General features: G+C 37.4%; 1 protein-coding gene across 3 annotated transcripts in view; it reads left to right on the plus strand.

The window, feature by feature from the left end:
* Nucleotides 1–23,073, plus strand: part of LOC100888109 (nitric oxide synthase, brain) — a 73,413-nt gene that overhangs the window by 28,808 nt on the left and 21,532 nt on the right. For all 3 annotated transcript variants that reach the window (XM_030991451.1, XM_030991452.1, XM_030991453.1), the window contains exons 6-14: nt 1,089–1,230; nt 4,411–4,550; nt 6,834–7,008; nt 15,013–15,114; nt 17,998–18,192; nt 18,757–18,854; nt 19,433–19,577; nt 21,760–21,864; nt 22,379–22,437. In XM_030991451.1, the coding sequence (XP_030847311.1) occupies nt 1,089–1,230; nt 4,411–4,550; nt 6,834–7,008; nt 15,013–15,114; nt 17,998–18,192; nt 18,757–18,854; nt 19,433–19,577; nt 21,760–21,864; nt 22,379–22,437 (1,161 nt within the window). The remainder of the gene's footprint in view (nt 1–1,088; nt 1,231–4,410; nt 4,551–6,833; nt 7,009–15,012; nt 15,115–17,997; nt 18,193–18,756; nt 18,855–19,432; nt 19,578–21,759; nt 21,865–22,378; nt 22,438–23,073) is intronic.

The raw sequence follows: 23,073 nt of genomic DNA on the forward strand, positions 1-23,073 counted from the left end.
GTCGGCTGAGAAAGACTTCAGTGACTGGCAGCTTTCGAGGTTATTGTAGTCTCATGAAAACTATAATGGACTTGAACTGAAACTGATATTTGGTTGTTGTTCATTCTATTTGGAACAAATTTGTTTTTGAATTCTTCATAATATTCAGCCGCCAGCGCAATGTGTGGTAACTATCGCAAAAAGTTAGAAAATAAGAATCCCGTCTTGAAAATCACGAACATAATCAGAGCATGACGAGATTGTTTCTGGAACCTTACATTCTTCTCGATTTACTTCAAATAACTTACTTCTTCAAAGTGTAGGCCGTAGGTGATTTCTTTTTCTCCTAGTAACTTGTACAAATATGCCAACTTTCACCCTATTTTTTCTGCAAATTTGCTTTGGGCGAATGTTGTAGTGATGAAAACGCGAACGTAGAACAATACTACTTTGAATCGGTTCAAAAAGTGCAAGTCATAAAAAAGGAGGCCCGCATTAAATTAGGTATATAGTCAAACTCTTCAGAAATTGAGACTCCTTCAGGCTATCTCCGTCTTGTCCATGACAAATATCTTAAATGCAAAATGAAAAGATGGCAAATCTGTTTCTGCTGTTTCTTCTTCTTCTTGTTCTTGTTTATGTTGTTCTTCTTGTTCTTCTGCTTCTTGTTTTGTTGTTCTTCTTTTTCTTCTTCTACTTTACTTTCCAGTACTGTTCTACTATACAAGAAAGTCATAAAGAATAATTTGTGATGCCTATCATATTATAATTACATATGAAATTGTGAACTGATTATATCCACTCGCTGGGAATGGACGAATATTATTCCAAGGAATGTTTAGGAAGAATAAGAATAACATTTATTATCTTTACATCACTATAAATCCATCGCACATCTAATGTACTTCTTAGAACATCATTTTGTTTAACTAGTGTTAATGGTTAGTTGGCGGGACAATATATGACGGTTTATCTTACATCATCCATACAGGATAGTTTTCTGAAATGGTAGTGAACCGTGAACGGTAAACTTGATGAAAATCTCTGTGTTTTTTTGTATTTCCATCTGTTATCAATGTTTTCTGCTATTTTTCCTTGAATCGTTTCAGATCTGCCATCACGGTCTTCCCTCAGCGCGGAGAGAGGGGAAAAGACTTCCGGGTTTGGAACAGACAGCTACTTGGTTACGCTGGCTACAAGCAACCTGATGGGACCATCATTGGGGATCCGGCTGGCGTAGAATTCACAGAGGTAAGATGATTCATGACAACTACTCCCAAACCCTTCACCAAATAACCATATACTAAGTAGATATTTTCGTATAATACATACGCTAAATATACTCCTTTGTGAAGTGCCTTGAAGCAACATGATTTCATTCACCCGTTACGAATAATAATATTTCAATAGTCAGAGTGTGAATTGCATACATGTGTTGTTGCTAGGTAGGGCAAACAAAATATCTTGCCCTACCTAGCAACATGTAATATATGCAATTTGCATACTGACTGTGATTATATTACATACATGTAAATGGTCTATTGCTTCAATCAACTGAGTCTTGCTGGCTGTCACAAAAGACAGGGTGGACATTAAAGATCGGGTGAAATCCAAATATAAGTTGATTCTTGTTGATGTGGAGGTTAATATGAATAAAAACACACAATCAAATTTTGAACCATTTTAACTCTAAACAAGTGACAACAAATTAATAAAAATAAATTATCAGAGAGTTAAATATTAAATTGCACGAGGGTATCAGTACTGGGGTCTTCTTTGTTACCTTTCCTAAGGCGAGGGCATACATTTTGTTCGACGACAGTACATCGGCAATTCTCCTGTTGAAAAAGATAATTGCACTGACATTGTTGCAATCAAAGTCTCATTTCCCTCCTTCTTCTTCTCCTCCTCCTCCTCTTCATCCTACTCGTCCTCCTCCGCTTTCTATTCCAAAAACTATTCATGTACACTACCACCATAAACAGATAAATACACATACTATTATTGCCAAGTCTCATTTATACTCCTCATCGTCCACTTCCTTCTCCTGCTTCTCCTGCTTCTCTTCCTTTGTTCTCCTCAACCTTCTACTCCTTTCCTTCTCGTCCTTCTCCTCGTCATCGTCCTCTTCCTTCTCCTGCTTCTCCTGCTTCTCCTCCTTTGTTATCCTCAACCTTCTACTCCTTCCCTTCTCGTCCTTCTCCTCGTCATCGTCCTCTTCCTCCTCCTGCTTCTTCTGCTTCTCCTCCTTTGTTATCCTCAACCTTCTACTCCTTCCCTTCTCGTCCTTCACCTCGTCATCGTCCTCTTCCTCCTCCTGCTTCTCCTGCTTCTCCTCCTTTGTTATCCTCAACCTTCTACTCCTTCCCTTCTCGTCCTTCTCCTCGTCATCGTCCTCTTCCTCCTCCTGCTTCTCCTGCTTCTCCTCCTTTGTTCTCCTCAACCTTCTACTCCTTCCCTTCTCGTCCTTCTCCTCGTCATCGTCCTCTTCCTCCTCCTGCTTCTCCTGCTTCTCCTCCTTTGTTCTCCTCAACCTTCTACTCCTTCCCTTCTCGTCCTTCTCCTCGTCATCGTCCTCTTCCTCCTCCTGCTTCTCCTGCTTCTCCTCCTTTGTTATCCTCAACCTTCTACTCCTTCCCTTCTCGTCCTTCTCCTCGTCATCGTCCTCTTCCTCCTCCTGCTTCTTCTGCTTCTCCTCCTTTGTTATCCTCAACCTTCTACTCCTTCCCTTCTCGTCCTTCTCCTCGTCATCGTCCTCTTCCTCCTCCTGCTTCTCCTGCTTCTCCTCCTTTGTTCTCCTCAACCTTCTACTCCTTCCCTTCTCGTCCTTCTCCTCGTCATCGTCCTCTTCCTCCTCCTGCTTCTCCTGCTTCTCCTCCTTTGTTATCCTCAACCTTCTACTCCTTCCCTTCTCGTCCTTCTCCTCGTCATCGTCCTCTTCCTCCTCCTGCTTCTCCTGCTTCTCCTCCTTTGTTATCCTCAACCTTCTACTCCTTCCCTTCTCGTCCTTCTCCTCGTCATCGTCCTCTTCCTCCTCCTGCTTCTTCTGCTTCTCCTCCTTTGTTATCCTCAACCTTCTACTCCTTCCCTTCTCGTCCTTCTCCTCGTCATCGTCCTCTTCCTCCTCCTGCTTCTCCTGCTTCTCCTCCTCAACCTTCTACTCAACCTTCTACTCCTTCCCTTCTCGTCCTTCTCCTCGTCCTTCTCCTCGTCATCCTCCTCCCCTCCACCTCTTCCTCTTTTTACTTCAAATACTACTGGGCCTTTTCTACCACCAGTACTACTATACGGTTAATACCCCTACTGTTGTTGATTCTTCTTCTTCTCCTCCTTCTCCTCCTCTTTCTCCACTCCTGCTCCTGTCGCTTCTCCTCATCATACAACTTCTTTTTCTTCTTAGTATATATTATATCCTGCATCAAAATTTGTTGGCTTTTGATTGGTTGAGAGTTCGTCACATGACCAGAAATATTTGACCTATTTTTAGAAAGTACTATATGAGAGTACTATTTGGGTTTACTATTTGGGAGTTGAATCAATTTTGTTTTCAAATCTTAATTTAATGAAAACAAAATATTTTAAATCTTTTTAAATAAAATTTTTGATTTTTTGATTTTGAAAAAAAAAAAATTGTTGATGCAGGATATAAAACAAATATACCATGCCTTCTATTCGAGGTACTGGTTAAACTATGGGTCTCGGTGACTCCAAAAGTACCATTTGCTTCGAGGCTGCGCCCCTCAGCAAATAGTACTATTGGAGTCACCTCTTGCGCATAGTTTTAACCAGAACCTCTCAAGGCAGTGTATATTTGTATACTATCACTGCCTTTTTACTTCTACCGCCAACTTTACTACTTGTTGCTACTTCTGGAGCTGCCGCCACCACTCTTGTTATATACTTCTCCTGCTTCGGCTTCTAACTCTGCTTACTAGGCTGCCAACTCAGAGCGGTTTTACTCCTGGGGGTGTTTCACAAAGATCCTCAGTTGAACTTACTATCTCTAAGTTGGACTTAACAATTATGGAAAGCAATTAGTATCTATTCAAATATTTTGTAGAAGTTATTTTATAAGGCATAACATGTTGATTCAAAGTTTTTCATGAGAGATTTCATGTTCTTGATGTGGAATTTATGAAAAGTCTAAAAATAATTGAAATTTCGCTTTGAATATATTTCATTCTAAGGCTGCAAATGGCTCTCCATAATTTTTTAGTCCAACTTAGATTTAAGTTTGAGTTTTTTGAAGATTTGTGAAACACCCCCAGGTGAAGTTATGTGCCATTTGTCCAGCCACTCTATTTCTGCAGTTGCTACATTTTGTTTCCTTTCGGTGTAAATAAATATTACTACCTCTACTTAACTGAAAAATACTTCATGACATCATCCAACAAACTTATACCGGTATCCCTGTTTCTTTTATTCCTGCAGGTTTGTCAGAAGCTTGGATGGAAGGGTAGCGGTGGTCGTTTCGATGTTCTCCCTCTCGTACTCAGCGCCAACGGTGAAGACCCCGAGATGTACGACATCCCACCAAATCTCATTCTCGAAGTCCCAATCGAACATCCCAAGTAAGTATCACGACACATCTTATTTTCTCTCTCATTTCCCCGACCTTAAAGATGAAGGTGAGTTCTGGTTATCAGATTGCAATGTGAAAGAAAAGGTGTGGAATGGATCAGATAAAGTTGATCATGTAGCATGTAAGTATTGGTGTGTACTGCAAGGTTCTGGAGTCATCAAAATCATAATAAATTTGGCCCAGTATAAGGGACTACACAAATGGTGTCGGGGCTACTAACCTTGATTTCCTAATCTTTCTATGCTTATTACTCAGCCAGTATACATTTTCTACCAAAATAGTTTGGCAAATGACATTTATTTGTAATCCTGAACATTTAGTGTATGTTTTGTTTGATTCTGTGAGAATCCATTTTCTTTTTTTAAAAACCAGAACTCACCGTTATCTTTAATTTAGGCAGCCCTCTCAAAAAATGTAGACATATAATCGACAACATTTTGTACCTGGTTCATTCAGTCTGAGATTACAATATTTTCAGCTAATGAGCTCAATATAATTATGATATTTCTTTCTCTGTGATGATTGAAATTACTATCTTTCAAGAGGATGAGACTAAAGATGATAACCTCTAGATTCATAACAGCCTTGATCTTGTATGTATTTCACGATTTTTCACGAATCATGAATGCACTTTGATATTAATAATTACAAAAAAATGCTTTTATACATTATCGAAGATGAACGTCTCATTACACATTTTACATTGGCGGTCTCTTGAAATTCTTACATCCGCACCTCGACCCGTAAATCTAGGAATTCACCGAAAAGAAAAAATAAATTTTCGGCCAAGAAGACACCAGTTGATGAACAAGTCGTGTGACCATATCTCCGGGTAGATTTTATGGTTATTTTCATCCAATCATAAACGAATTTTAATGTTAGATGTTGTGGGTTCGTTTCACGTCACCTTTCAGTTTCGTATTTGTCATGACACTTGAATATGATTCTTATTGTCCAAGACAGATTGTCAGAAGTACCTGCAAAGCATCACATCATGGATTACAAATATCATATGATTTATCAGTCACGGGGAATAGTTTATCGCTCAGGGTATTAATTTGTTTTTTGAAATGTCACTGTTGTGAGATCTACAGCAAAGCCAATATGACATTAACTAATGCTTTACAAATTGTTTTTGCTCTTTTGCCCGAACTGTGTGTAAATTCTCACAACTTTCTTGTGAAATTAGTTCCGACGTCTATGCATCCATTAACTTTGTTCGAGAAAGTTTTCTTTGTCTCTAACAAGGCATCTATTGTCAGCTTTAACTTAGACAAATTGACGACGGCTCAGAACTATTGCATCCAAATGTTCATGTTTAGAAATAGTCGCTCGAATATCTTCCCCAATTCAAAACTTTTCTATGTTTTATTCTACTTCTCATTCAAGTAGAAGAAGCTTTCACCACTACATGATATTACCGAATTTTCATTTGGTATAATCTTCCCTTAATGCCATAATTATTAACACAATTCTATGTGTAGTATTTGTCTTTGATTAACTAAGACTATTTTCTTTCCCACTCAAATGCTGTTTTATATTGATTGTGGATGCATGTATTGATATTAACAAATCATGTCTTTATGTCATAGGCTTATCATGCCTAACGATTTTGAATGCATGTTTAAATCCATGTCGGACTAAACCTCGGGCAATGATGCTCACACTTACGCCTTGTGCATCGATTCATACATAAAATTCCAATGAAATTCACATTATGACTATGACTTTTTTTTGTTCATGTTTTATATCTTATCTTGTCACGTTATCGTATCTTGCCATCTTATGTTATCTTATGAAAATGGAAGAAATAAAAAGAATCTTAACAAACAAAAGATAGATCTGACAAGAGTATAGACTTTTCCCCACTTCTGATTACAAGTCATTCAAGGAAAACAGTATTTATATTGGTAAGGCTACTCTGGGTCAGCAAAACTTTATTACTATTATTGTTATTGTTGATTCGTTTATTTATTCACCGTAAAAACCCAGTACAGCTGTTCAGCTGTTTTACAACGGGGCCGTGCATATACAATAGCAATACAAATTATAATCATAAGAACAAAACCATATATCATATTATAAAGAAAAGCGAAATATTAGACTTACTGATGACACACCGAGAAGAGATAACTTCTGGGATTGAATTATAAGTTATTATAATCATCATCTTCTTCTTCTTCTTCTGATTAAGTCTGCCTCCTTCAATTGACTGAAGATTCGCCGTCATTATTATCAAAATTATGATTACAATCATTGCTATTATTCCCAGGTACCCATGGTTTAAGGACATGGGACTGAGGTGGTACGCTCTACCAGCCGTGTGTAGTATGATGCTGGACCTGGGTGGTCTGGAGTTCACGGCATGCCCCTTCAATGGTTGGTACATGGAGACTGAAATCGGCGCAAGAGACATCTGCGATATGAACAGACTCAATCTCATCGAGGTATGAACCATTTTTTTTTAATTCTCAAAATTCACTCTGAAAATGTGCTTCATTATACCTTAGTCACACCGATGAGAGCCGACAACAGACGGAACAAACTTTGTTTCTGTATATGGCCGATGTTTTTTTGGTGTGTCGGTCAGTTTGCTTGTGTGATAAGGGTATTGTGATAGTTCAAGAAGCATGATTTTTATTTTTCAGCAGCTGTGAATGTTTGCCAAAATTTCGTAGGAAATGGTTTGTTTATGTTGTTGATCAATAGGATCTGTATTCTGTTTTATTTGATGATTTTAGATTCATCGTTAATATTTGCACAGGCACAGACGACAGTAGAAATCAGATGCGAATATTAATGAAATGCGGATATTGATAAAATCAACAGTATTATAGTGAAATCGATGTTATAATTTTAAAGGAAAAGGTGAAGGAGGTGAGGGATGGTAAAAGAGAAGGAGGCAGGAAGCAGAAGTATATGACAGTGGGAAAAGAAAGAAGGTCATACGACAGGTACCTACTTCTTGCAACGTTCAAATCTGTACTAAAAACGCACCTTTTTAGCCTTAATTAATTAGCTTAAACTGTATTTTGTCCTTACTTACGTTATTTGTTTTGACCATGTTAGCTATCTTTCTATTATGTTAGTTACTAAGTAAAGTTAGTAGTTATGAGATGTGTATACTTCTCTTTGTTGATTCCTTTTGTGTGATTATATTTCTCTTGTCATTCATGCTTGTACAGCGCATAGAGAAACTTTGTTTATTATACGCTCTATAAATATTGTATTATTATTATAAGAAGTAGCAAAAGGCGGGGAAAATTTTAAGATCTAAGAACAAAGCAGATTGAAGGGCGCTGAAATGGAAGCTGGTAAAGACCATTTTACGGTAGATAATAGATAAATATCACGCTTTGTGAAAGAAGGATGTAGCGAATATTTTCTGAAAACGATGCTACCGTTAATACTTTACTTGGCTATTTGTTATTAAGACCGCGTATATATTTTGGTCGTCATCACACAGATTCCTTGAAACTACAATCAAAGTGTTCGTTTGCACAAGTGTTGTTTCCCTCAAGGACAAATCTTCTATCACTAACGCTAGCCTATTGCTACTCGTTTTGAATTTCTGTGGAAATACTACAGTATTCTGGCGATCTAATTACCTTATATTCTAAGTTTAACACCTCCGTTTGTTTACCTCCTAAAACGCGTCACGAATTGACTTAATAATGAGGTGTGAAGATACCGATTAAATGACATTGGATAGAAGGAATGTTAGGACGGCTTTAAACGGGTTTTAAAGGTTGAAGAATTCTGTGTAATGTGTAGTGTAATGCTTTGAAATTATATCTTTATTTTTTTTAAATTCTTTACATATTTCACATTCACCATCATATTAATTTACATTGTAATTAAATAATATACGATAATATGATAAAAAATAATATCACAATACAAATACAACGAATAGTTTCCAACGAAAAACTTTACACATGAAATAATGCCTCTCTGAAATCTAATGAAAATTTTGCTTCTCTCCATTGCAGTGAATGATTTAAACACTCACGTCATCACAAATCGTTCAAGAAAAAAAGTTTTAAAAAAGAAAAGAAAATTAACCCATTTTTGGCAATCTTGGCAAACTACATGCATGAGATTACAAAGAAGTTAAATAGAAACATTATATACCAATCGGACGTCATGAATGTGACTCAGGATACGGATGATCAACACGAGTCGTAAAAGCATAGGAGTTCAATGACATATGATATAAACATATCTTTTTGCGTGGTGTTAGGAAGTGTATACATACACCACATCCGTCTACAAAGAAATCTTCCTTATAAGAAAAAAAAAACATTTCCTGATGTATTTCATAATCAATTGTATCAGTATAAATGATGATATTTCTTAAATATTGCACTGCGTCATACCCAAATATATACACCCTCCCTACCCCCTTTCCTCACCCCCCCCCTTCCCCAAAACACCTAAAGAAATCAATTAAATATTATACTTAGAGTTAGGGAACACATACAAAGCAACAACAACAAAATGGTGAATATTAGTAGCAAGTAGTATATTGCCGTGTTGTAAGTCATGAACTCCTACGTGCACTTTTCAACATCGGCATTCTTATTGGGGAATCTTGGCCCATCTTGTAAAGTGGTGGTGCGGGGAGGGTGGTTGTATTCTCAATCATCTCTTCATAGATTGGTATTCGTTTTGCACACCGGACCAGACAAACATTATCTTCTTACTCATCATCCTTAAGACTTGTACGAGATTAACCGATCAAATACTAGAGCCCTTCTCACAAGAGATAAGTACACAGTATTATCTCACCCCAGCAAATAAATATCAAACAGCTCCATGGTTTGGGCAAATGGATTAATTGATAATAAACCATAAAACAAGATAAGTAGCAGTTCTTTTACTTAGCCCGTATTGCGGTTTAAAATAGTGGTTCTAGTGATTTCTTTAAAGGTATAGTTATTTATGGAAAGATGGAAAGACGTTGTTGTATTTCATTTTTAAATAGAAAGACGAGTTTTGCAATGGTTTCCAAAAGACAGACTTCCCAACTCAATATCCTGATTGCATAGATACTTATGCGAAAACATTTAAATGAGCACGTACTCAAAAACCTGTGAATTATTTATGTTTAATATCCGATCTAATTTCAAAGGGTAGAGCTGAGTTTTGGTCATGTGGCTGCAATGTGAAAGAAACTGTCTGCAAACAAGATTGAAAAAAGTTGATTATGTGGTACATGCAAATTTGTGTATATTTTTTAAACATCCAAACTTTTTATATATTTCCCGTCATATTTCAAATAAAAGAGCATTTGAATTGTCCTTTTTAAGGTGCTTTTTCTCTGATATTCTTCCAAACTGACATAAAAAGAATGAGAAAGATATCAAAGATTACCAGAATCCAACCTTGACCGTTCATAAACCGAGCTAATTTCTAATAAAAATATTTAGCTTATTTGTAGATCTTTAATAATTATTATCGGTAATGATGTATTCAAAATATATAATATATTATTGATGAATTTTAGAAGTAATGTATTTTAGTAAATAAAACGAAATCATGAATTTTAAAGTGTAAATAAATGCATAAATCTTAAAACAGGTTTTTTGTAAGGATCGGTTCATTCGCTGTATAAGCATTTCTATCAAATATATTTCCTTCATACTCTACACGGGAAGATAAAACCAGGATGTATATATCTGTAGGTCACGTGGTCACAGATAAAGTCTCTCTCAAAGTTAGGTCTCTAGAAAAAAACGGGGAAAAAAATATTACTGACATCTACGAAAATAGCTTCGGGACCTCGTAGGTCATTCTGTAAAGTCGTATTCCTTGCATATTTGATCAGTTGGTAGACATGACCTTGTGCCTCCTGGACTTCATGTAAACATGTCTATATACAAATACAGAATACGATATGACATTTCATACGCATTTAAGAAATGATTAGACGTTATTATTCTCAAGAAATTGATTGTGAATCTTTCATTCTGGTAACGAAAAATTGATATATTTTGATATTTTGAGGATCGAATAATAGTCTAGATCGTTCTATGAAGAACCAGGGAGGTGAGACAAATCTGGAAGAACGAACCGCAAGAGTGCCACTGTATTTGCAGGGGATATGGTATAGTTAAACTACTCCCCACTATACAATTCTACTTTAGGCAAATCCATCATTGTTCATTGCGAAAAATAATGCCACCTTTGGAATATTTTTGTCAAACTATTTCGGCAACATTTTGTTCCGATTTCTCCCTTATCTGCCTCTCATTCAAAATGCATTGGCGACCCCCCCCCCCCCTCTCGATGACTTCGCATTTTATTCTACAAGATCACAGTGTACGTCACTATATAATCTTTGTTTCTTTTTATGCAATCATTTAATAGTCGCCTTTTAAGCCCATACCTTTATATGGTGTTTTTAATTGTGAAGTTTTATCACCTTGAACACAAGAATGCCTAAATAGAAGTAGTTACTGATAACGACGATTTTAAACCTTGAAATCGTCCTATTAATCCTGTGTATAATCTTCAATGAGTGCCGTACCTAGTAACCGTGCTATGCAGTATTTACACGTTCGGTACACCTTGTTTTAAAATGGTGAACCGCGACGTGTATATGTTATCATAGAAATCACCGTGTCATTACTAAAAATTAAGAATGTCAGATAGGGTATGAGGTTGCGGTGCGATGATGCATAAATCCAAATAGTGTATACCCACCTGAACAAAAATCTATTTGAAGAACATACGTATTTTTTCAGAAGCTCCTAACTGGTGATGATTTTAAAATATTAACTTTAATTTTTTTTTCTTTCTCTCCACTTGTTTTGTAACGACTCGGTTAAGTGTATCACCACAATCACACGAACAAGATTTGGAACATGGTCGCATAATTATGATTACATATTATTTTGTAGTTGTCTTTGACAATTGACTAAATTTTATATTGACTCGAAACCTGAATCTTCTTCACCTGTTTGCCATGAAGCAAAATGCCTGATCGAAAAAAAATCATTCATTTCAGCAGGTTGTACATGCATATTAAATGGTTATAGATTGGTATAAATGAATTTGTATCTGAACAAAAGCTCCCCGTAGTACGCAAGCCTCCGGAATGTGTAAAAAGAGCCAACGGAACTGCCCCGTTCCTCTCGATGTATAGTTAGGCCCCCATACGCTACTAACGTTTCCTGTAAAGAACTCATAACAAAGAATCAAGATTCTTGAAGTACTTTGTAGCACATAAGTTCAGTTAACTTCTTAAATCAAGGAGATGTAAACATCCACAATGCTAACACAACTACCGGTCGATTCCTTTCTTTCGGTATTGATTTGCTTTCAGAATGATAGTTCTGTTAATCTTCAAGCCTCCCAAAATAAAACAGAGGCCTTTTGTGGTGGTTTCGAGAGTCGATTATCATGAAAGGCTTCATTGGTATAACCAAAAATACTTCAGGGAGAACAACTTTCTCTTTTACTTTGTAGCATATTTTCCTTGCAAATGCTTCCCGAAATGCTTCCCGAAATGCTTCCCGAAATGATAAAATGTTACTTATGATCCGCAAATATCAAGGTAGACTTAGAAAGGCCTAGAACATGTTATCTTTTGGGGGTAAGAGGTTAAGTGCAATATCATAGGGAAAATCATACAAATTGCAAATAAAACCAATTTTAGTTTTTACACCAATTTCATGATCGACTGTATTTTAAAAGAAGACGTTCTCATGGTGGTTAACGAAGCAAGTGATTAGGCAACAATGGGTATAATAATTGTTATAAATACAAATATTTCATATCGAAAGTTTTAGATCCTACGTATTTTAGTGCATTCCTGTTTACATTATAACCATGAGCCTATGGTGGCCCTGAAGGGACATCGCGAATAGACTAAATCGTGAAAAATATGCGATAAAATTCACGATATCGTCAATTTTATCGCATATTTTTCACGAAGAAATTCACGAAATTGACGATATCGTAAACTTTATCGTGAACTTTTCACGATGAAATTGACGATATCGTGAATTTTATCGTGAAAAGTTCACGATATAAAGTTCACGATATCGTCAATTTTATCGTGTACTCTATCGTGTACTCTATCGTGTACTCTCCTGACGGGCGCTTCGTAAACAAAACCAGCCCTATAGCTGGGGGAGACAGAGAGAAGGAAAAAAAGGGAAAGGGAAAGAGAAGATAAAAGGAAAGAAAGAATAATAAGAAGAAAAGAGGGAAACGGGGGGGGGGGCGAAGGGCTCTTGCCTCCTCCTCACTCCCCCCCCCTCCCCGCCAAAAAATAAATCAGAGAGAGAGAGAGAAGGGAAAGGGAAAGGGAAAGAGAAGATAAAAGGAAAGAAAGAAGAGGAAGAAGAAGAAAAGAGGAAAACGGGGGAAGGGCGAAGGACTCTTGCCCCCCCTCCCCCCCCCCCCGCCAAAAAATAAATCAGAGAGAGAGAGAGAAGGGAAAGGGAAAGGGAAAGAGAAGATAAAAGGAAAGAAATAAGAGGAAGAAGAAGAAAAGAGGGAAACGGGGGCAAAGGGCTTTTGCCTCGTCCCCCCGCCCCCCGCCAAAAAATAAATAAGAGAGAGAGAGAGAAGGAAAGGGAAAGAGAAGAAAGAAAGAGAAAAACGAAAAAGAGGGAGAATAGGAAAGAAAGGAAAAGAAAGAAAAGAAAGGAGGCAAGAGCCCTTCGCCCCTGTTTCCCTCTTTTCTTATTCTTTTTCCTCTTCTTTCTTTCCTTTTATATTTTCTTTCCCTCTCCCTTCTCTTTCCCTTTATGGCGGGAGGGGGGAGGGGGAGGTAAGAGCCATTCGCCCTTCCCCCGTTTCCCTCTTTTCTTCTTCTTCTTCCTCTTCTTTCTTTCCTTTTATCTTCTCTTTCCCTTTCCCTTTCCCTTCTCTCTCTATCTCTTATTTATTTTTTTGGCGGGGGTGGGGAGGGAGGAGGCAAGAGCCCTTCGCCCTTCCCCCGTTTCCCTCTTTCCTTCTTATTCCTCTTCTTTCTTTCCTTTTATATTTTCTTTCCCTTTCCCTTCTCTCTCTTATTTATTTTTGGCGGGGGGGGGGGGGGGAGGAGGCAAGAGCCTTTCGCCCTTCCCCTGTTTCCCTCTTATCCCTCTTCTTTCTTTCCCTTTCCCTTCTCTCTCTCTCCGATTCTCTCTCTCTTATTTATTTTTTGGCGGGGGGGGGGGAGTGAGGAGGAGGCAAGAGCCCTTCGCCCCCCCCCCGTTTCCCTCTTTTCTTCTTATTATTCTTTCTTTCCTTTTATCTTCTCTTTCCCTTTCCCTTTTTTCCTTCTCTCTGTCTCCCCCAGCTAGGGCTGGTTTTGTTTACGAAGCGCCCGTCAGGAGAGTACACGATAGAGTACACGATAGAGTACACGATAAAATTGACGATATCGTGAACTTTATATCGTGAACTTTTCACGATAAATTCACGATATCGTCAATTTCATCGTGAAAAGTTCACGATAAAGTTCACGATATCGTCAATTTCGTGAATTTCTTCGTGAAAAATATGCGATAAAATTGACGATATCGTGAATTTTATCGCATATTTTTCACGATTTAGTCTATTCGCGATGTCCCTTCAGGGCCACCATATGAGCCTATGTAACTCCGTGATTAGGAAGACGAACAGTAAAAGTATGGAAAAGTCAATAACCCGGATTATGCGCACTTGTTTACATTTCGCTCTTTTCGCTGAAAGTTAACAAATATAAAGATATTAATATAAAAATCCCAAGACCTAGAAATAGAAAACGATTGAATAATGATGCACCTTAAACAGGATATACGCTGGGTTTCCACAACAACAATTGAAAAGCAAAGTTTGTACGATTTCATGCCGTGGTTGATGACGCATCTATCACGTCATTTCTTGGTATATGTTAGGGCGTGTCTGTTATCATAATTGAACATGAAAGTTTAATCATTTATTTGTTTTGTTTGATATTATTTCGTTATGGTGACCACATACCACAACATTCTAAGTCTGATAAATCCCGATTCAACCACTGTTTTTGTTCAAGAAAAATCCGAGATGTTCAGCAGATTCCTGAAAAATGAAGATATTTTTATAGTTGCTTTCTATTTCAAAATTAAAGCCAAAAGTATAGTTTGGATTAAAGACTTTATAATTTGATTTAATCATTAATATTTTCTTTCTCCTTTTCATTTTATCTCACATCTCTCTTACCCACTTCCCTCTTCTCTATGTTTCTCTTTCTCCCTCACTCATTCTATCTAATCTATCTATCTATCAATCTATCTTTCAATCTATCAATATCTCTATCCACCTATCTCTCTCTTTCTATCTATCACTCACTTGTTCTTCTCTCTCCTTCCCTCTCTCTCCTTCCCTCTCTTATTTTTATTCTCTCTCATCTATGCCTACCTTCCTCTCGCTGTCTCTTTTCTTTTCCTTCCTTGATCTCGTTTCCTTTCATTTTCTTTTAAATCAAACAGACCATCGGAATTCAGATGGGTCTGGACATCAGTACCAACGCAACACTTTGGAAGGACGTGGCTTTGGTTGAAGCTAATGTAGCCGTCTTATATAGTTTTCAGGTATGTCATTATGATTAATGATTCATCGAGATGCAGTGCTCGATCTGCGTTGACATGGTGTATGAATATTATATTGTTAAATGACGAAAGAATGTTTTGTATACAGTACACGCCGAAAATCTCCGCAACACGATTTACACGATTCAAAATTTACACGATTCGACTGCTCGCGGGAATCGTGTAACCTTTTATTTTTACACGATTCGTTTTTTGCCAATGAAGCGTAATTTGAATCGTGTAAACGTGTAATCGTGTAAAATTACACGATTCCTCAATTCAGGTCGAATCGTGTAATCGTGTAATCTGCCCGCCGAAAATCTCCGCAACACGATTACACGATTCAAAATTTACACGATTCGATTGCTCGCTGGAATTGTGTTACAATTTATTTTCAGTGGTGATGGTGAGCAGGTTAAGGACGTCTAGTTCAGTAAAAGCTAGAAGTTACTTCTTGGTTGAACGAGGACAACGTGGACGATACGAGGGGATAGCGAAGATTACGCTTTCTTTCTCTTGTATATATTTTTAATTGCAGTGTCTTGTCTCTAGTTTTATTATAGAATGTTTGAAAGTTAAAAAAATCAGTCCACTTCCCGAAAAGCACTCTCGGATTTAATCCTCGGTGAGAAAAAAGAAAAAAGCGATGAACGACGAAGGAAGGAGGGAATTTGTTATTCCTAAGTTGTAAATAAGTAAAAATGATTACAAAATGTAAAGGAGGGCTAACATAATTAAGTATGTTGTGATACTCTTACATTACAAGGCTGTACCAATTAGAATTACGAAAACCAAGGTTTGTCGACAAACCTCCTTTGTGAATTCGGGCCTTAGACTTTGATCACTTATTGCTTTTTTAGCGTTCCTCATTTTCGTAAATTACCTTTTACAACATTGCATTATTCAGCTATATGTATAAAGAGCTACGGTCAAGGCTTAAGGGCACACTTCCTGTCACATACAAAAGAAGCTTACTCTGAAGGTGGCCTGCCATTGACCCTCGCCGGGGACAAAGGCCGTTGCCCTAGCTACAGGCAGAGATCCTTACATAATACCTATTGTTCAGGGGGTTCCCCTTGAACATAGGATCCCCCTGATCAATAGGTATTACATGTACGTAAGTATGTAAGCCACTGGCTACAGAGTGTAGGGAACAGTTGCAAGCCGAGAATGAATAGAATAAGTGAATGGCCAACTGTCTTTGAGTTACGTTTAGCTAGCGGCACAGTGTCCCCCCACTTTTTCAAGTTCCCCCAAAGTGCCCCTTTGTATGTAGGAAAAGTACCTATTTTACTTTTATTTGACAAGTGTCCCTATTAATTTGTAAAAGTGCCCCTTCCCCTTTTCAACTCTGATAAGTGCTCCTTTTCTTTTGATACACACCCCTTTTCCTTCGACGAGTTCCTATTTTCCTTTACAATAAGTGTCCATGTTCCATTCTCATTAGTGTCCTTTTAATCTCTAGTAAGTATCCCTCTTTAAGTACGAGAAGTGCCCCTCTTCACTTTTTATAAATGCCCCCATCAACTCCGATAAATGCCCCTATTAAAATCTGATCGGTGCCCCTTTTCTTTCAACTAAAGCTTTTTTTTTTTTTATCTCTCTCTCTCTCACTCTCTCTCTCTTTCTTTCAATATCTTTCCATTCCCCCATATCTTTCTCGCCTCTCTTTCCCTCATTATGTTCCCCTCTTACCTTATTAATTTGTCTCTTTTCCTCTCCGTTTCATAGCCTTCTCATTTCTGTTAATTTTACTAGGTTTCGTCCTTCTTTTTTTTATCACTCTATTTCACTCTTTCTTTTCTTCCGGTCAACTTTTTAGTTTTCCCTTTTTTCTCTCTTTTTTTCTGTTTATCTTTATCGTGCCTTTCAACCCTCATTTTCCTTTTATATGTTCCCTTCTCCTCGTAGCTATCTTTTTTCCTTTACTATTTCATCTATCATGTCTTCCTGTTTCTGACGTTTTCCAACCTTGTCTCACGGATTAGTATATGATACATGTTAGTGGAAAGTGCTGAGGTTTATACACGAATATAAAGTACAGTAATTAACTGATGTACACTGAAGGTAAGTTGTGTATAAAGCAATTGGTGTAAGCAGGATAAGATTTAACGATTGTTGCAGCTTGTCGCATCGTTCTACCAATGCCCTTATAACCCTAATAACTATTTACACGATTACACGATTCAGAGCGACATTCTTCAATCGTGTAAATTTACACGATTACACAGTTACACGATTGTTACATCTGGTCGAATCATCCGACCATTGCACTTAACTATTTACACGATTACACGATTCAGAGCGACATTCTTCAATCGTGTAAATTTACACGATTACACAGTTACACGATTCAGGTGAATCGTGTAAACCGTGTAATCCTAAAAATAAATCGTGTAATCGTGTTGCGGAGATTTTCGGCGTGTACTGTATGTATAGAAATGTGATCTTTCTTTTACTTTTATTAATTAGACAATGTAGCATGGATCTGACTTACTCCAACTAGCCTTCCCAACAGCAAAAAGATATTTTCTACCAAAAGAAATACATTTGAAGGATAGTTATGTGAAATTGTCAGATCGGTAACAAAATAAATATATATATATAATGAAAAATATTAACGTTCCTTATATGATCTGACGAGCATTAATTTACCACAGCCCCCCCCCCCTGCTTACATTACATGATTAGCCGACACAGAAAGTAAAACGGTCCTAAACATATACACGGGGGTTATCAAGCGCTTCAGTTTGTTGATGCGGTAGAGGAGAGAAAGGCTTTTGTTAATAACGTATACGTATGTTTATCAAACATCAGTTCTTTCCTGAGACCCACATTTATGTAAAAAGAATGAGAGAATTATTCTCACTAATTTTTCCATGACAGAAATTGAACGTGACGATCACGGACCATCACTCAGCTGCGGAATCGTTCATGAAACACATGGAGAACGAGCAGCGACTCCGAGGAGGATGTCCGGCTGATTGGGTGTGGATCGTACCTCCCATCTCAGGCAGCATTACACCTGTGTTCCATCAAGAGATGCTCAACTACCAGCTCAAACCATCGTATGAGTACCAGGTAGGATGCGGTAACCATGGGGATAGGAGGTGGTCAGGGGATGCGGGAGAGATAAGGATGGATCGCATAGGGTAGCAATAGACAGATGTAAATAACATGGGGAGAAATGGAGATGGAGAGTATGAGGATGAAGAATAAGAGAATGATGATGCTGTTGATGAAGAAGATGTTGCTGACGATGATGATGATGATGATAATGATGATGATGCTGATGATGATGATGAGAAGGAAGAAGAAGAACAAGAAGAAGAAAAGAAAAGAAGCAGAACAAAATGGAGAAATGAAGAAGAAGATATTTCATGTAGGCTCTGGATCTTAGGGAGCTTTACTGTAGTACACAATGATGTAAAGTTTAAACATCCCCCAGCTAGATGCTCCCTCCCCTCTCAGTTTTCAAATAGTTTTGATGTTAAGAATCCCATCACGTGAACCTTCAAGAAATAATTGGAATGACACGAATCATGAGAACATTAACTTAGTAATGTATGAAGCGTACAAGTCCGATAGTTGTTGTTGTTGTTAAATTTGCTTTGCTATAAAATATATGTGTGTTGTGTTTGATAGGATGATCCATGGCCTACACACGTGTGGAAGAATAAAGATGGAGGGACAGATGACAAACCAAGAAGAAGAAAACTACTCACCTTCAAGCAGGTGGCCAAGTAAGTCCATAACTCATCCCACAACATTATCTTTCTGTGTGTGTGTGTGTGTGTGTGTGTGGGTGTGTGCGTGTGTGTGTTGTGCTCATCCTTTAAACAAAATCAGAAGTTTAATAATTGTATACGTTTAGATGTCGAAATATAGTTTAAAGCGGATGTTCAATCTATTTTAGGGAGGAGTGGTATAACTCCCTACGCTTGATATTGCAAAAGAAAAAAAAGTAGATTTAAAAGTTGCTGTTTTGAATGCATACTTTGTTAGATTTTGTCGTTTGCATTCAAGTACTTATTAGACATGCTTAATATATCGTTTATGAAAAACAATGATTAAGAAATAATCAATTTAAACTTATTTTCTGCATTCCAATTTATACCGACTGCACGGTAACCGAGACCATTAAACACCGAGAAACTACAAAAAGCCTTAAAAGAGATATTACATTTGTAGTCAATCACGACCAACAATCTACTTTACGTATTTTTTCTCATAAGTTTATTTGAGGTCGTAAATGAATAAGCCTTTCATTGATTTAAGGGAAGAAAATAAATGATGTGATCTCACATGATGTCTTTGACAGGGCGGTGAAGTTCTCGACTAAGATGATGGGTAAAGCTCTAGCCAAGCGAATCAAAGCTACTATCCTCTATGCCACAGAGACGGGCAAGTCTGAGAAATACGCCAAGACACTCTGCGAAATCTTCAAACATGCTTTCGACGCGAAGGTAAGGAGTTAATAAAATCGCTTGGTGCTTTTGAACAGGGTGATTCTGGGTAGGAAACCTCGTTAGATCTAGGCCTATACGTTTGTTCAATCGTGTCTTGTGATAAGGCATCACGTTTTTAAATTTCTAAAAATAGAATGGTTGAGTGGTTTTGAGCGTGTTATTCCAGGTTCGAAACCACGCTATAGACGATATTAGTGTCTTTTGAAGAAGCATTAAGTTTTTGACTTCAAGTGAGCAGAAATACAGATAGATAATTATTGAAAAAAGTAATTTCTAAACATTGTATTGAAGAAGGAAATGTCCGGATTCAGTCCAATTATAGGCGATATTAAACCACGCCTGACTGGGGATAGTTATGAATCATTCAGGTCTATTACTCTACTGTCAAATTACAATCTATTTAGGTTTCTACAGGTTTACAAACGCAAGAACAGCTACCAAACCATGAAGAAAAAACACAAGAAAATGATCGGAGGGACTTGACCTGGATTTTGACTAACTTTTGATATGTTTTCTGTCATAGCATAATGTGAAAGGACTAGTTAGACATAGAGGGATATGTTCGTTCGTTGACAAGTTTATTAGTCTCTATGGTAATAATGTAATAAACACTGAAAAGGGTATTGTAGCGCATATTAAGTAAATAGTGGGGTCATATACGATCATATTAAATCAAACATCTCGAAAACATGAACAAAACATTGACGTCATGGGAAAAAAGTTCGCGGAGATAATACACGATGTGTTTGCGTACTTTTGTGTGATTTATTCTCGCATATCAAAATATGACGTATTCCTGTTTACAAAACTTTCCTTCTGCCTGAGATAATGCGCTTGTCATTAACTGAGATAGAGAGAACGGGAGAGATATATATGTTTCGCCTTTGATCTGGGCTGAATATCAAAGAGATAATAGATCATAACACCTGTTTGAGGCCGTCTTTGGTGACAGATTAATGTTGTGGAAGTCACAAGGTAGTGACGTAGCAACAGGGGGAAACATATGGGACAAAAGAAGGGGGAAAGTAATTAGAAAGAAAGAAAGAGAGAGAGAGAGAGAGAGAGAGAGAGAGAGAGAGAAAGAAAGAAGAAAAAAGAGAGTGTGAGTGAAAGTGTGAGTGAACGGCAACATGACAAAAAGATGACACCACCACTCTCCACCCTCTCCACCCTCTCATCTTGGCGTTTTTATCTCGCAGTTTATTATATCTAATATTTCCAAGCCCCCCGGTCCATCAATGATACCAGTCTCCCCCCCCCCCCTCATTGGCTCAAGCCTCGCTACGCCACTATAATGATGCACTCTTTATTGTCACCTTCTTGACCTTCTGACCTTTTCACACGTAGAGATCCAAAATATTTATTTTATCTCGTCATAACAAACAAACCATTGTCTCATCGATTCTAAAGATATTTTTTTAGATAATCACTCGTTCTTTGTTATTTGGATTGATGCCCCAAGAATGCTTTGTTTTAATTTTCTAAAAGTGCAGCATGAAATGGAAATGGTCTATGAGACGATATTTCGAGTGTGAGAAAACTACCATAACTCGCCCTGTCCATTATGTTCATTTCTGTCATCTGTTGAACTTGGGGCCTTTAAATGTACTTCTAGTGTACTCTTCCACTTTTCGGCTATTTAGAAGTGGTACTGATATCTAAAAAACAAAAAACTTGCTATTTTCCCCTTCCGTCTTGGCATTACGAGGCACCTGCTTTTGACCATCAGAAAAGTTGTTAGATGTTATTCGTTTGACCGATTTAACTGACCCGATTCTTCTGCCTCATTTTTTTTCTCACGGGACTAATATGATTAGGCTAACCTTTGAGCTTGTGATAGCAGTATCAAAATAATTGATAATCGAAATTTCATTTCTCATTAATAACATGTGACTCAAGTGATACATTCGTCCTCTATATTGGTATGATGAATACAATTGTTCATAACATGAAAGAAAAACTAATAACATTTATAAATGGTGTTCCCGATATTATAAAAAAGTAAAATTAAGTTTGTCATGTAAATGTTACTTGCCCCAATTCCAATTTTAAGCCATCGGTTTGAATTTATTTGAGTAAATTTGAGTATTTCAACCACAAGTTGTCTTGATTTGTTATTTTTTTATATAAAATAATTTTAATGCCATTTTATTTTCCATTATTTTATTTTAACGATCAGGTGATGTCCATGGAGGACTACGACGTCGCAAACATCGAACACGAGTCCCTTCTCATAGTCGTAACAAGTACATTCGGTAACGGCGATCCACCCGAAAATGGAGAGGTATGAACACTGTGTAGACCTTTTCCTCTGAGGCACAATCCTCAACATTATTCGTTAATGCATTCACCTGTATAGTAATCAGAAGACAGGTTGTATACGTTAGATGTTGATATGTCGGGCGATTGCCTGAAAAGTATGACAACGATATGGCCTTCCAGTCTTGCTATCCTCAAGAGTATATATTTTTATATTCACCAGTAACTTTCAGATTTTAATTTGTATATATTAGTTGTTGGCAGACGTGAGCGCTATATGAGAAACCACTATTCTGATTATTATTGCTTTGTCGGGTAAGCTTCTAGCCATTGTAGTAGAGACAGTGAAGAATCCTAAGACATTTTTAGAGTGGTGGACTGTGTTTATGTACGCTCCAAACTTAAAAGTTTGTCGTGAAGCCTGCTTCGGTTTTCTAACCGTTCAGTACACCTCTATTCCGTATTTTTTTCATTGTTATGCTCTCTAATATTAAATCATCTCAATCAATCTTCCTTAATGTCCGTTCACTTTTCTCTAGGAATTTGGCAACTATCTCCTGGAGCTGTCCCGCGACGGATTAGGAGACGTACCCAGCAGGTAAATTTCTTTTCATTTTCATCGAAATTATTTTAAAAATGACCTGAATGCATGATACCTCCTTCCGAATTCATTGATATCACTTTCCCAACCTAAAATTCCTTTCATGATCCAATTATCCCTGCTATACGTTATATTCACTGATGAGGCACCACTACTGTTGAAGTCGATTAGATCATTTTCGTCCCTGCACCAATGCACTCTGAAGAGTCCCGTTTCGTATCCATCTTAAATGCACTGCTTGAGAGTCAAATGAAGATCGAGCTCGAAGCGACCATGGAAGCTTAATTAAAAGTCTTAATGATCATTAGGTAATATTTCAAGAAATAAGGTTATGACCAAATTTCGCTCGGAATCGTATCAAAATATAACTATCACGCAATATGTTGTATATAAGTGTAAGCATTGGTGTAATTAAGGCCTGCATATATAAGGAATTCCCCCTCTAATCTGAAATGAAGTAATCCCGTATATTAGTTGTGCGAAGTCAAGAAGTCGACATTAAAGTGGAAAATCTACATAATTAGCTAAGTTATTTGTATACCATTGGTTGAATGTCTGCAGCACTAATCTTTTTAAAGTTCAGTTTGTAGTGTTAAATGGAGGTTAATGGGCATCTTTAAATGACATCCAAGG

This window comes from Strongylocentrotus purpuratus, unplaced genomic scaffold (genome assembly GCF_000002235.5).
Source record: "Strongylocentrotus purpuratus isolate Spur 01 unplaced genomic scaffold, Spur_5.0 spur5_scaffold_2, whole genome shotgun sequence".
NCBI lineage: Eukaryota > Metazoa > Echinodermata > Echinoidea > Camarodonta > Strongylocentrotidae > Strongylocentrotus > Strongylocentrotus purpuratus.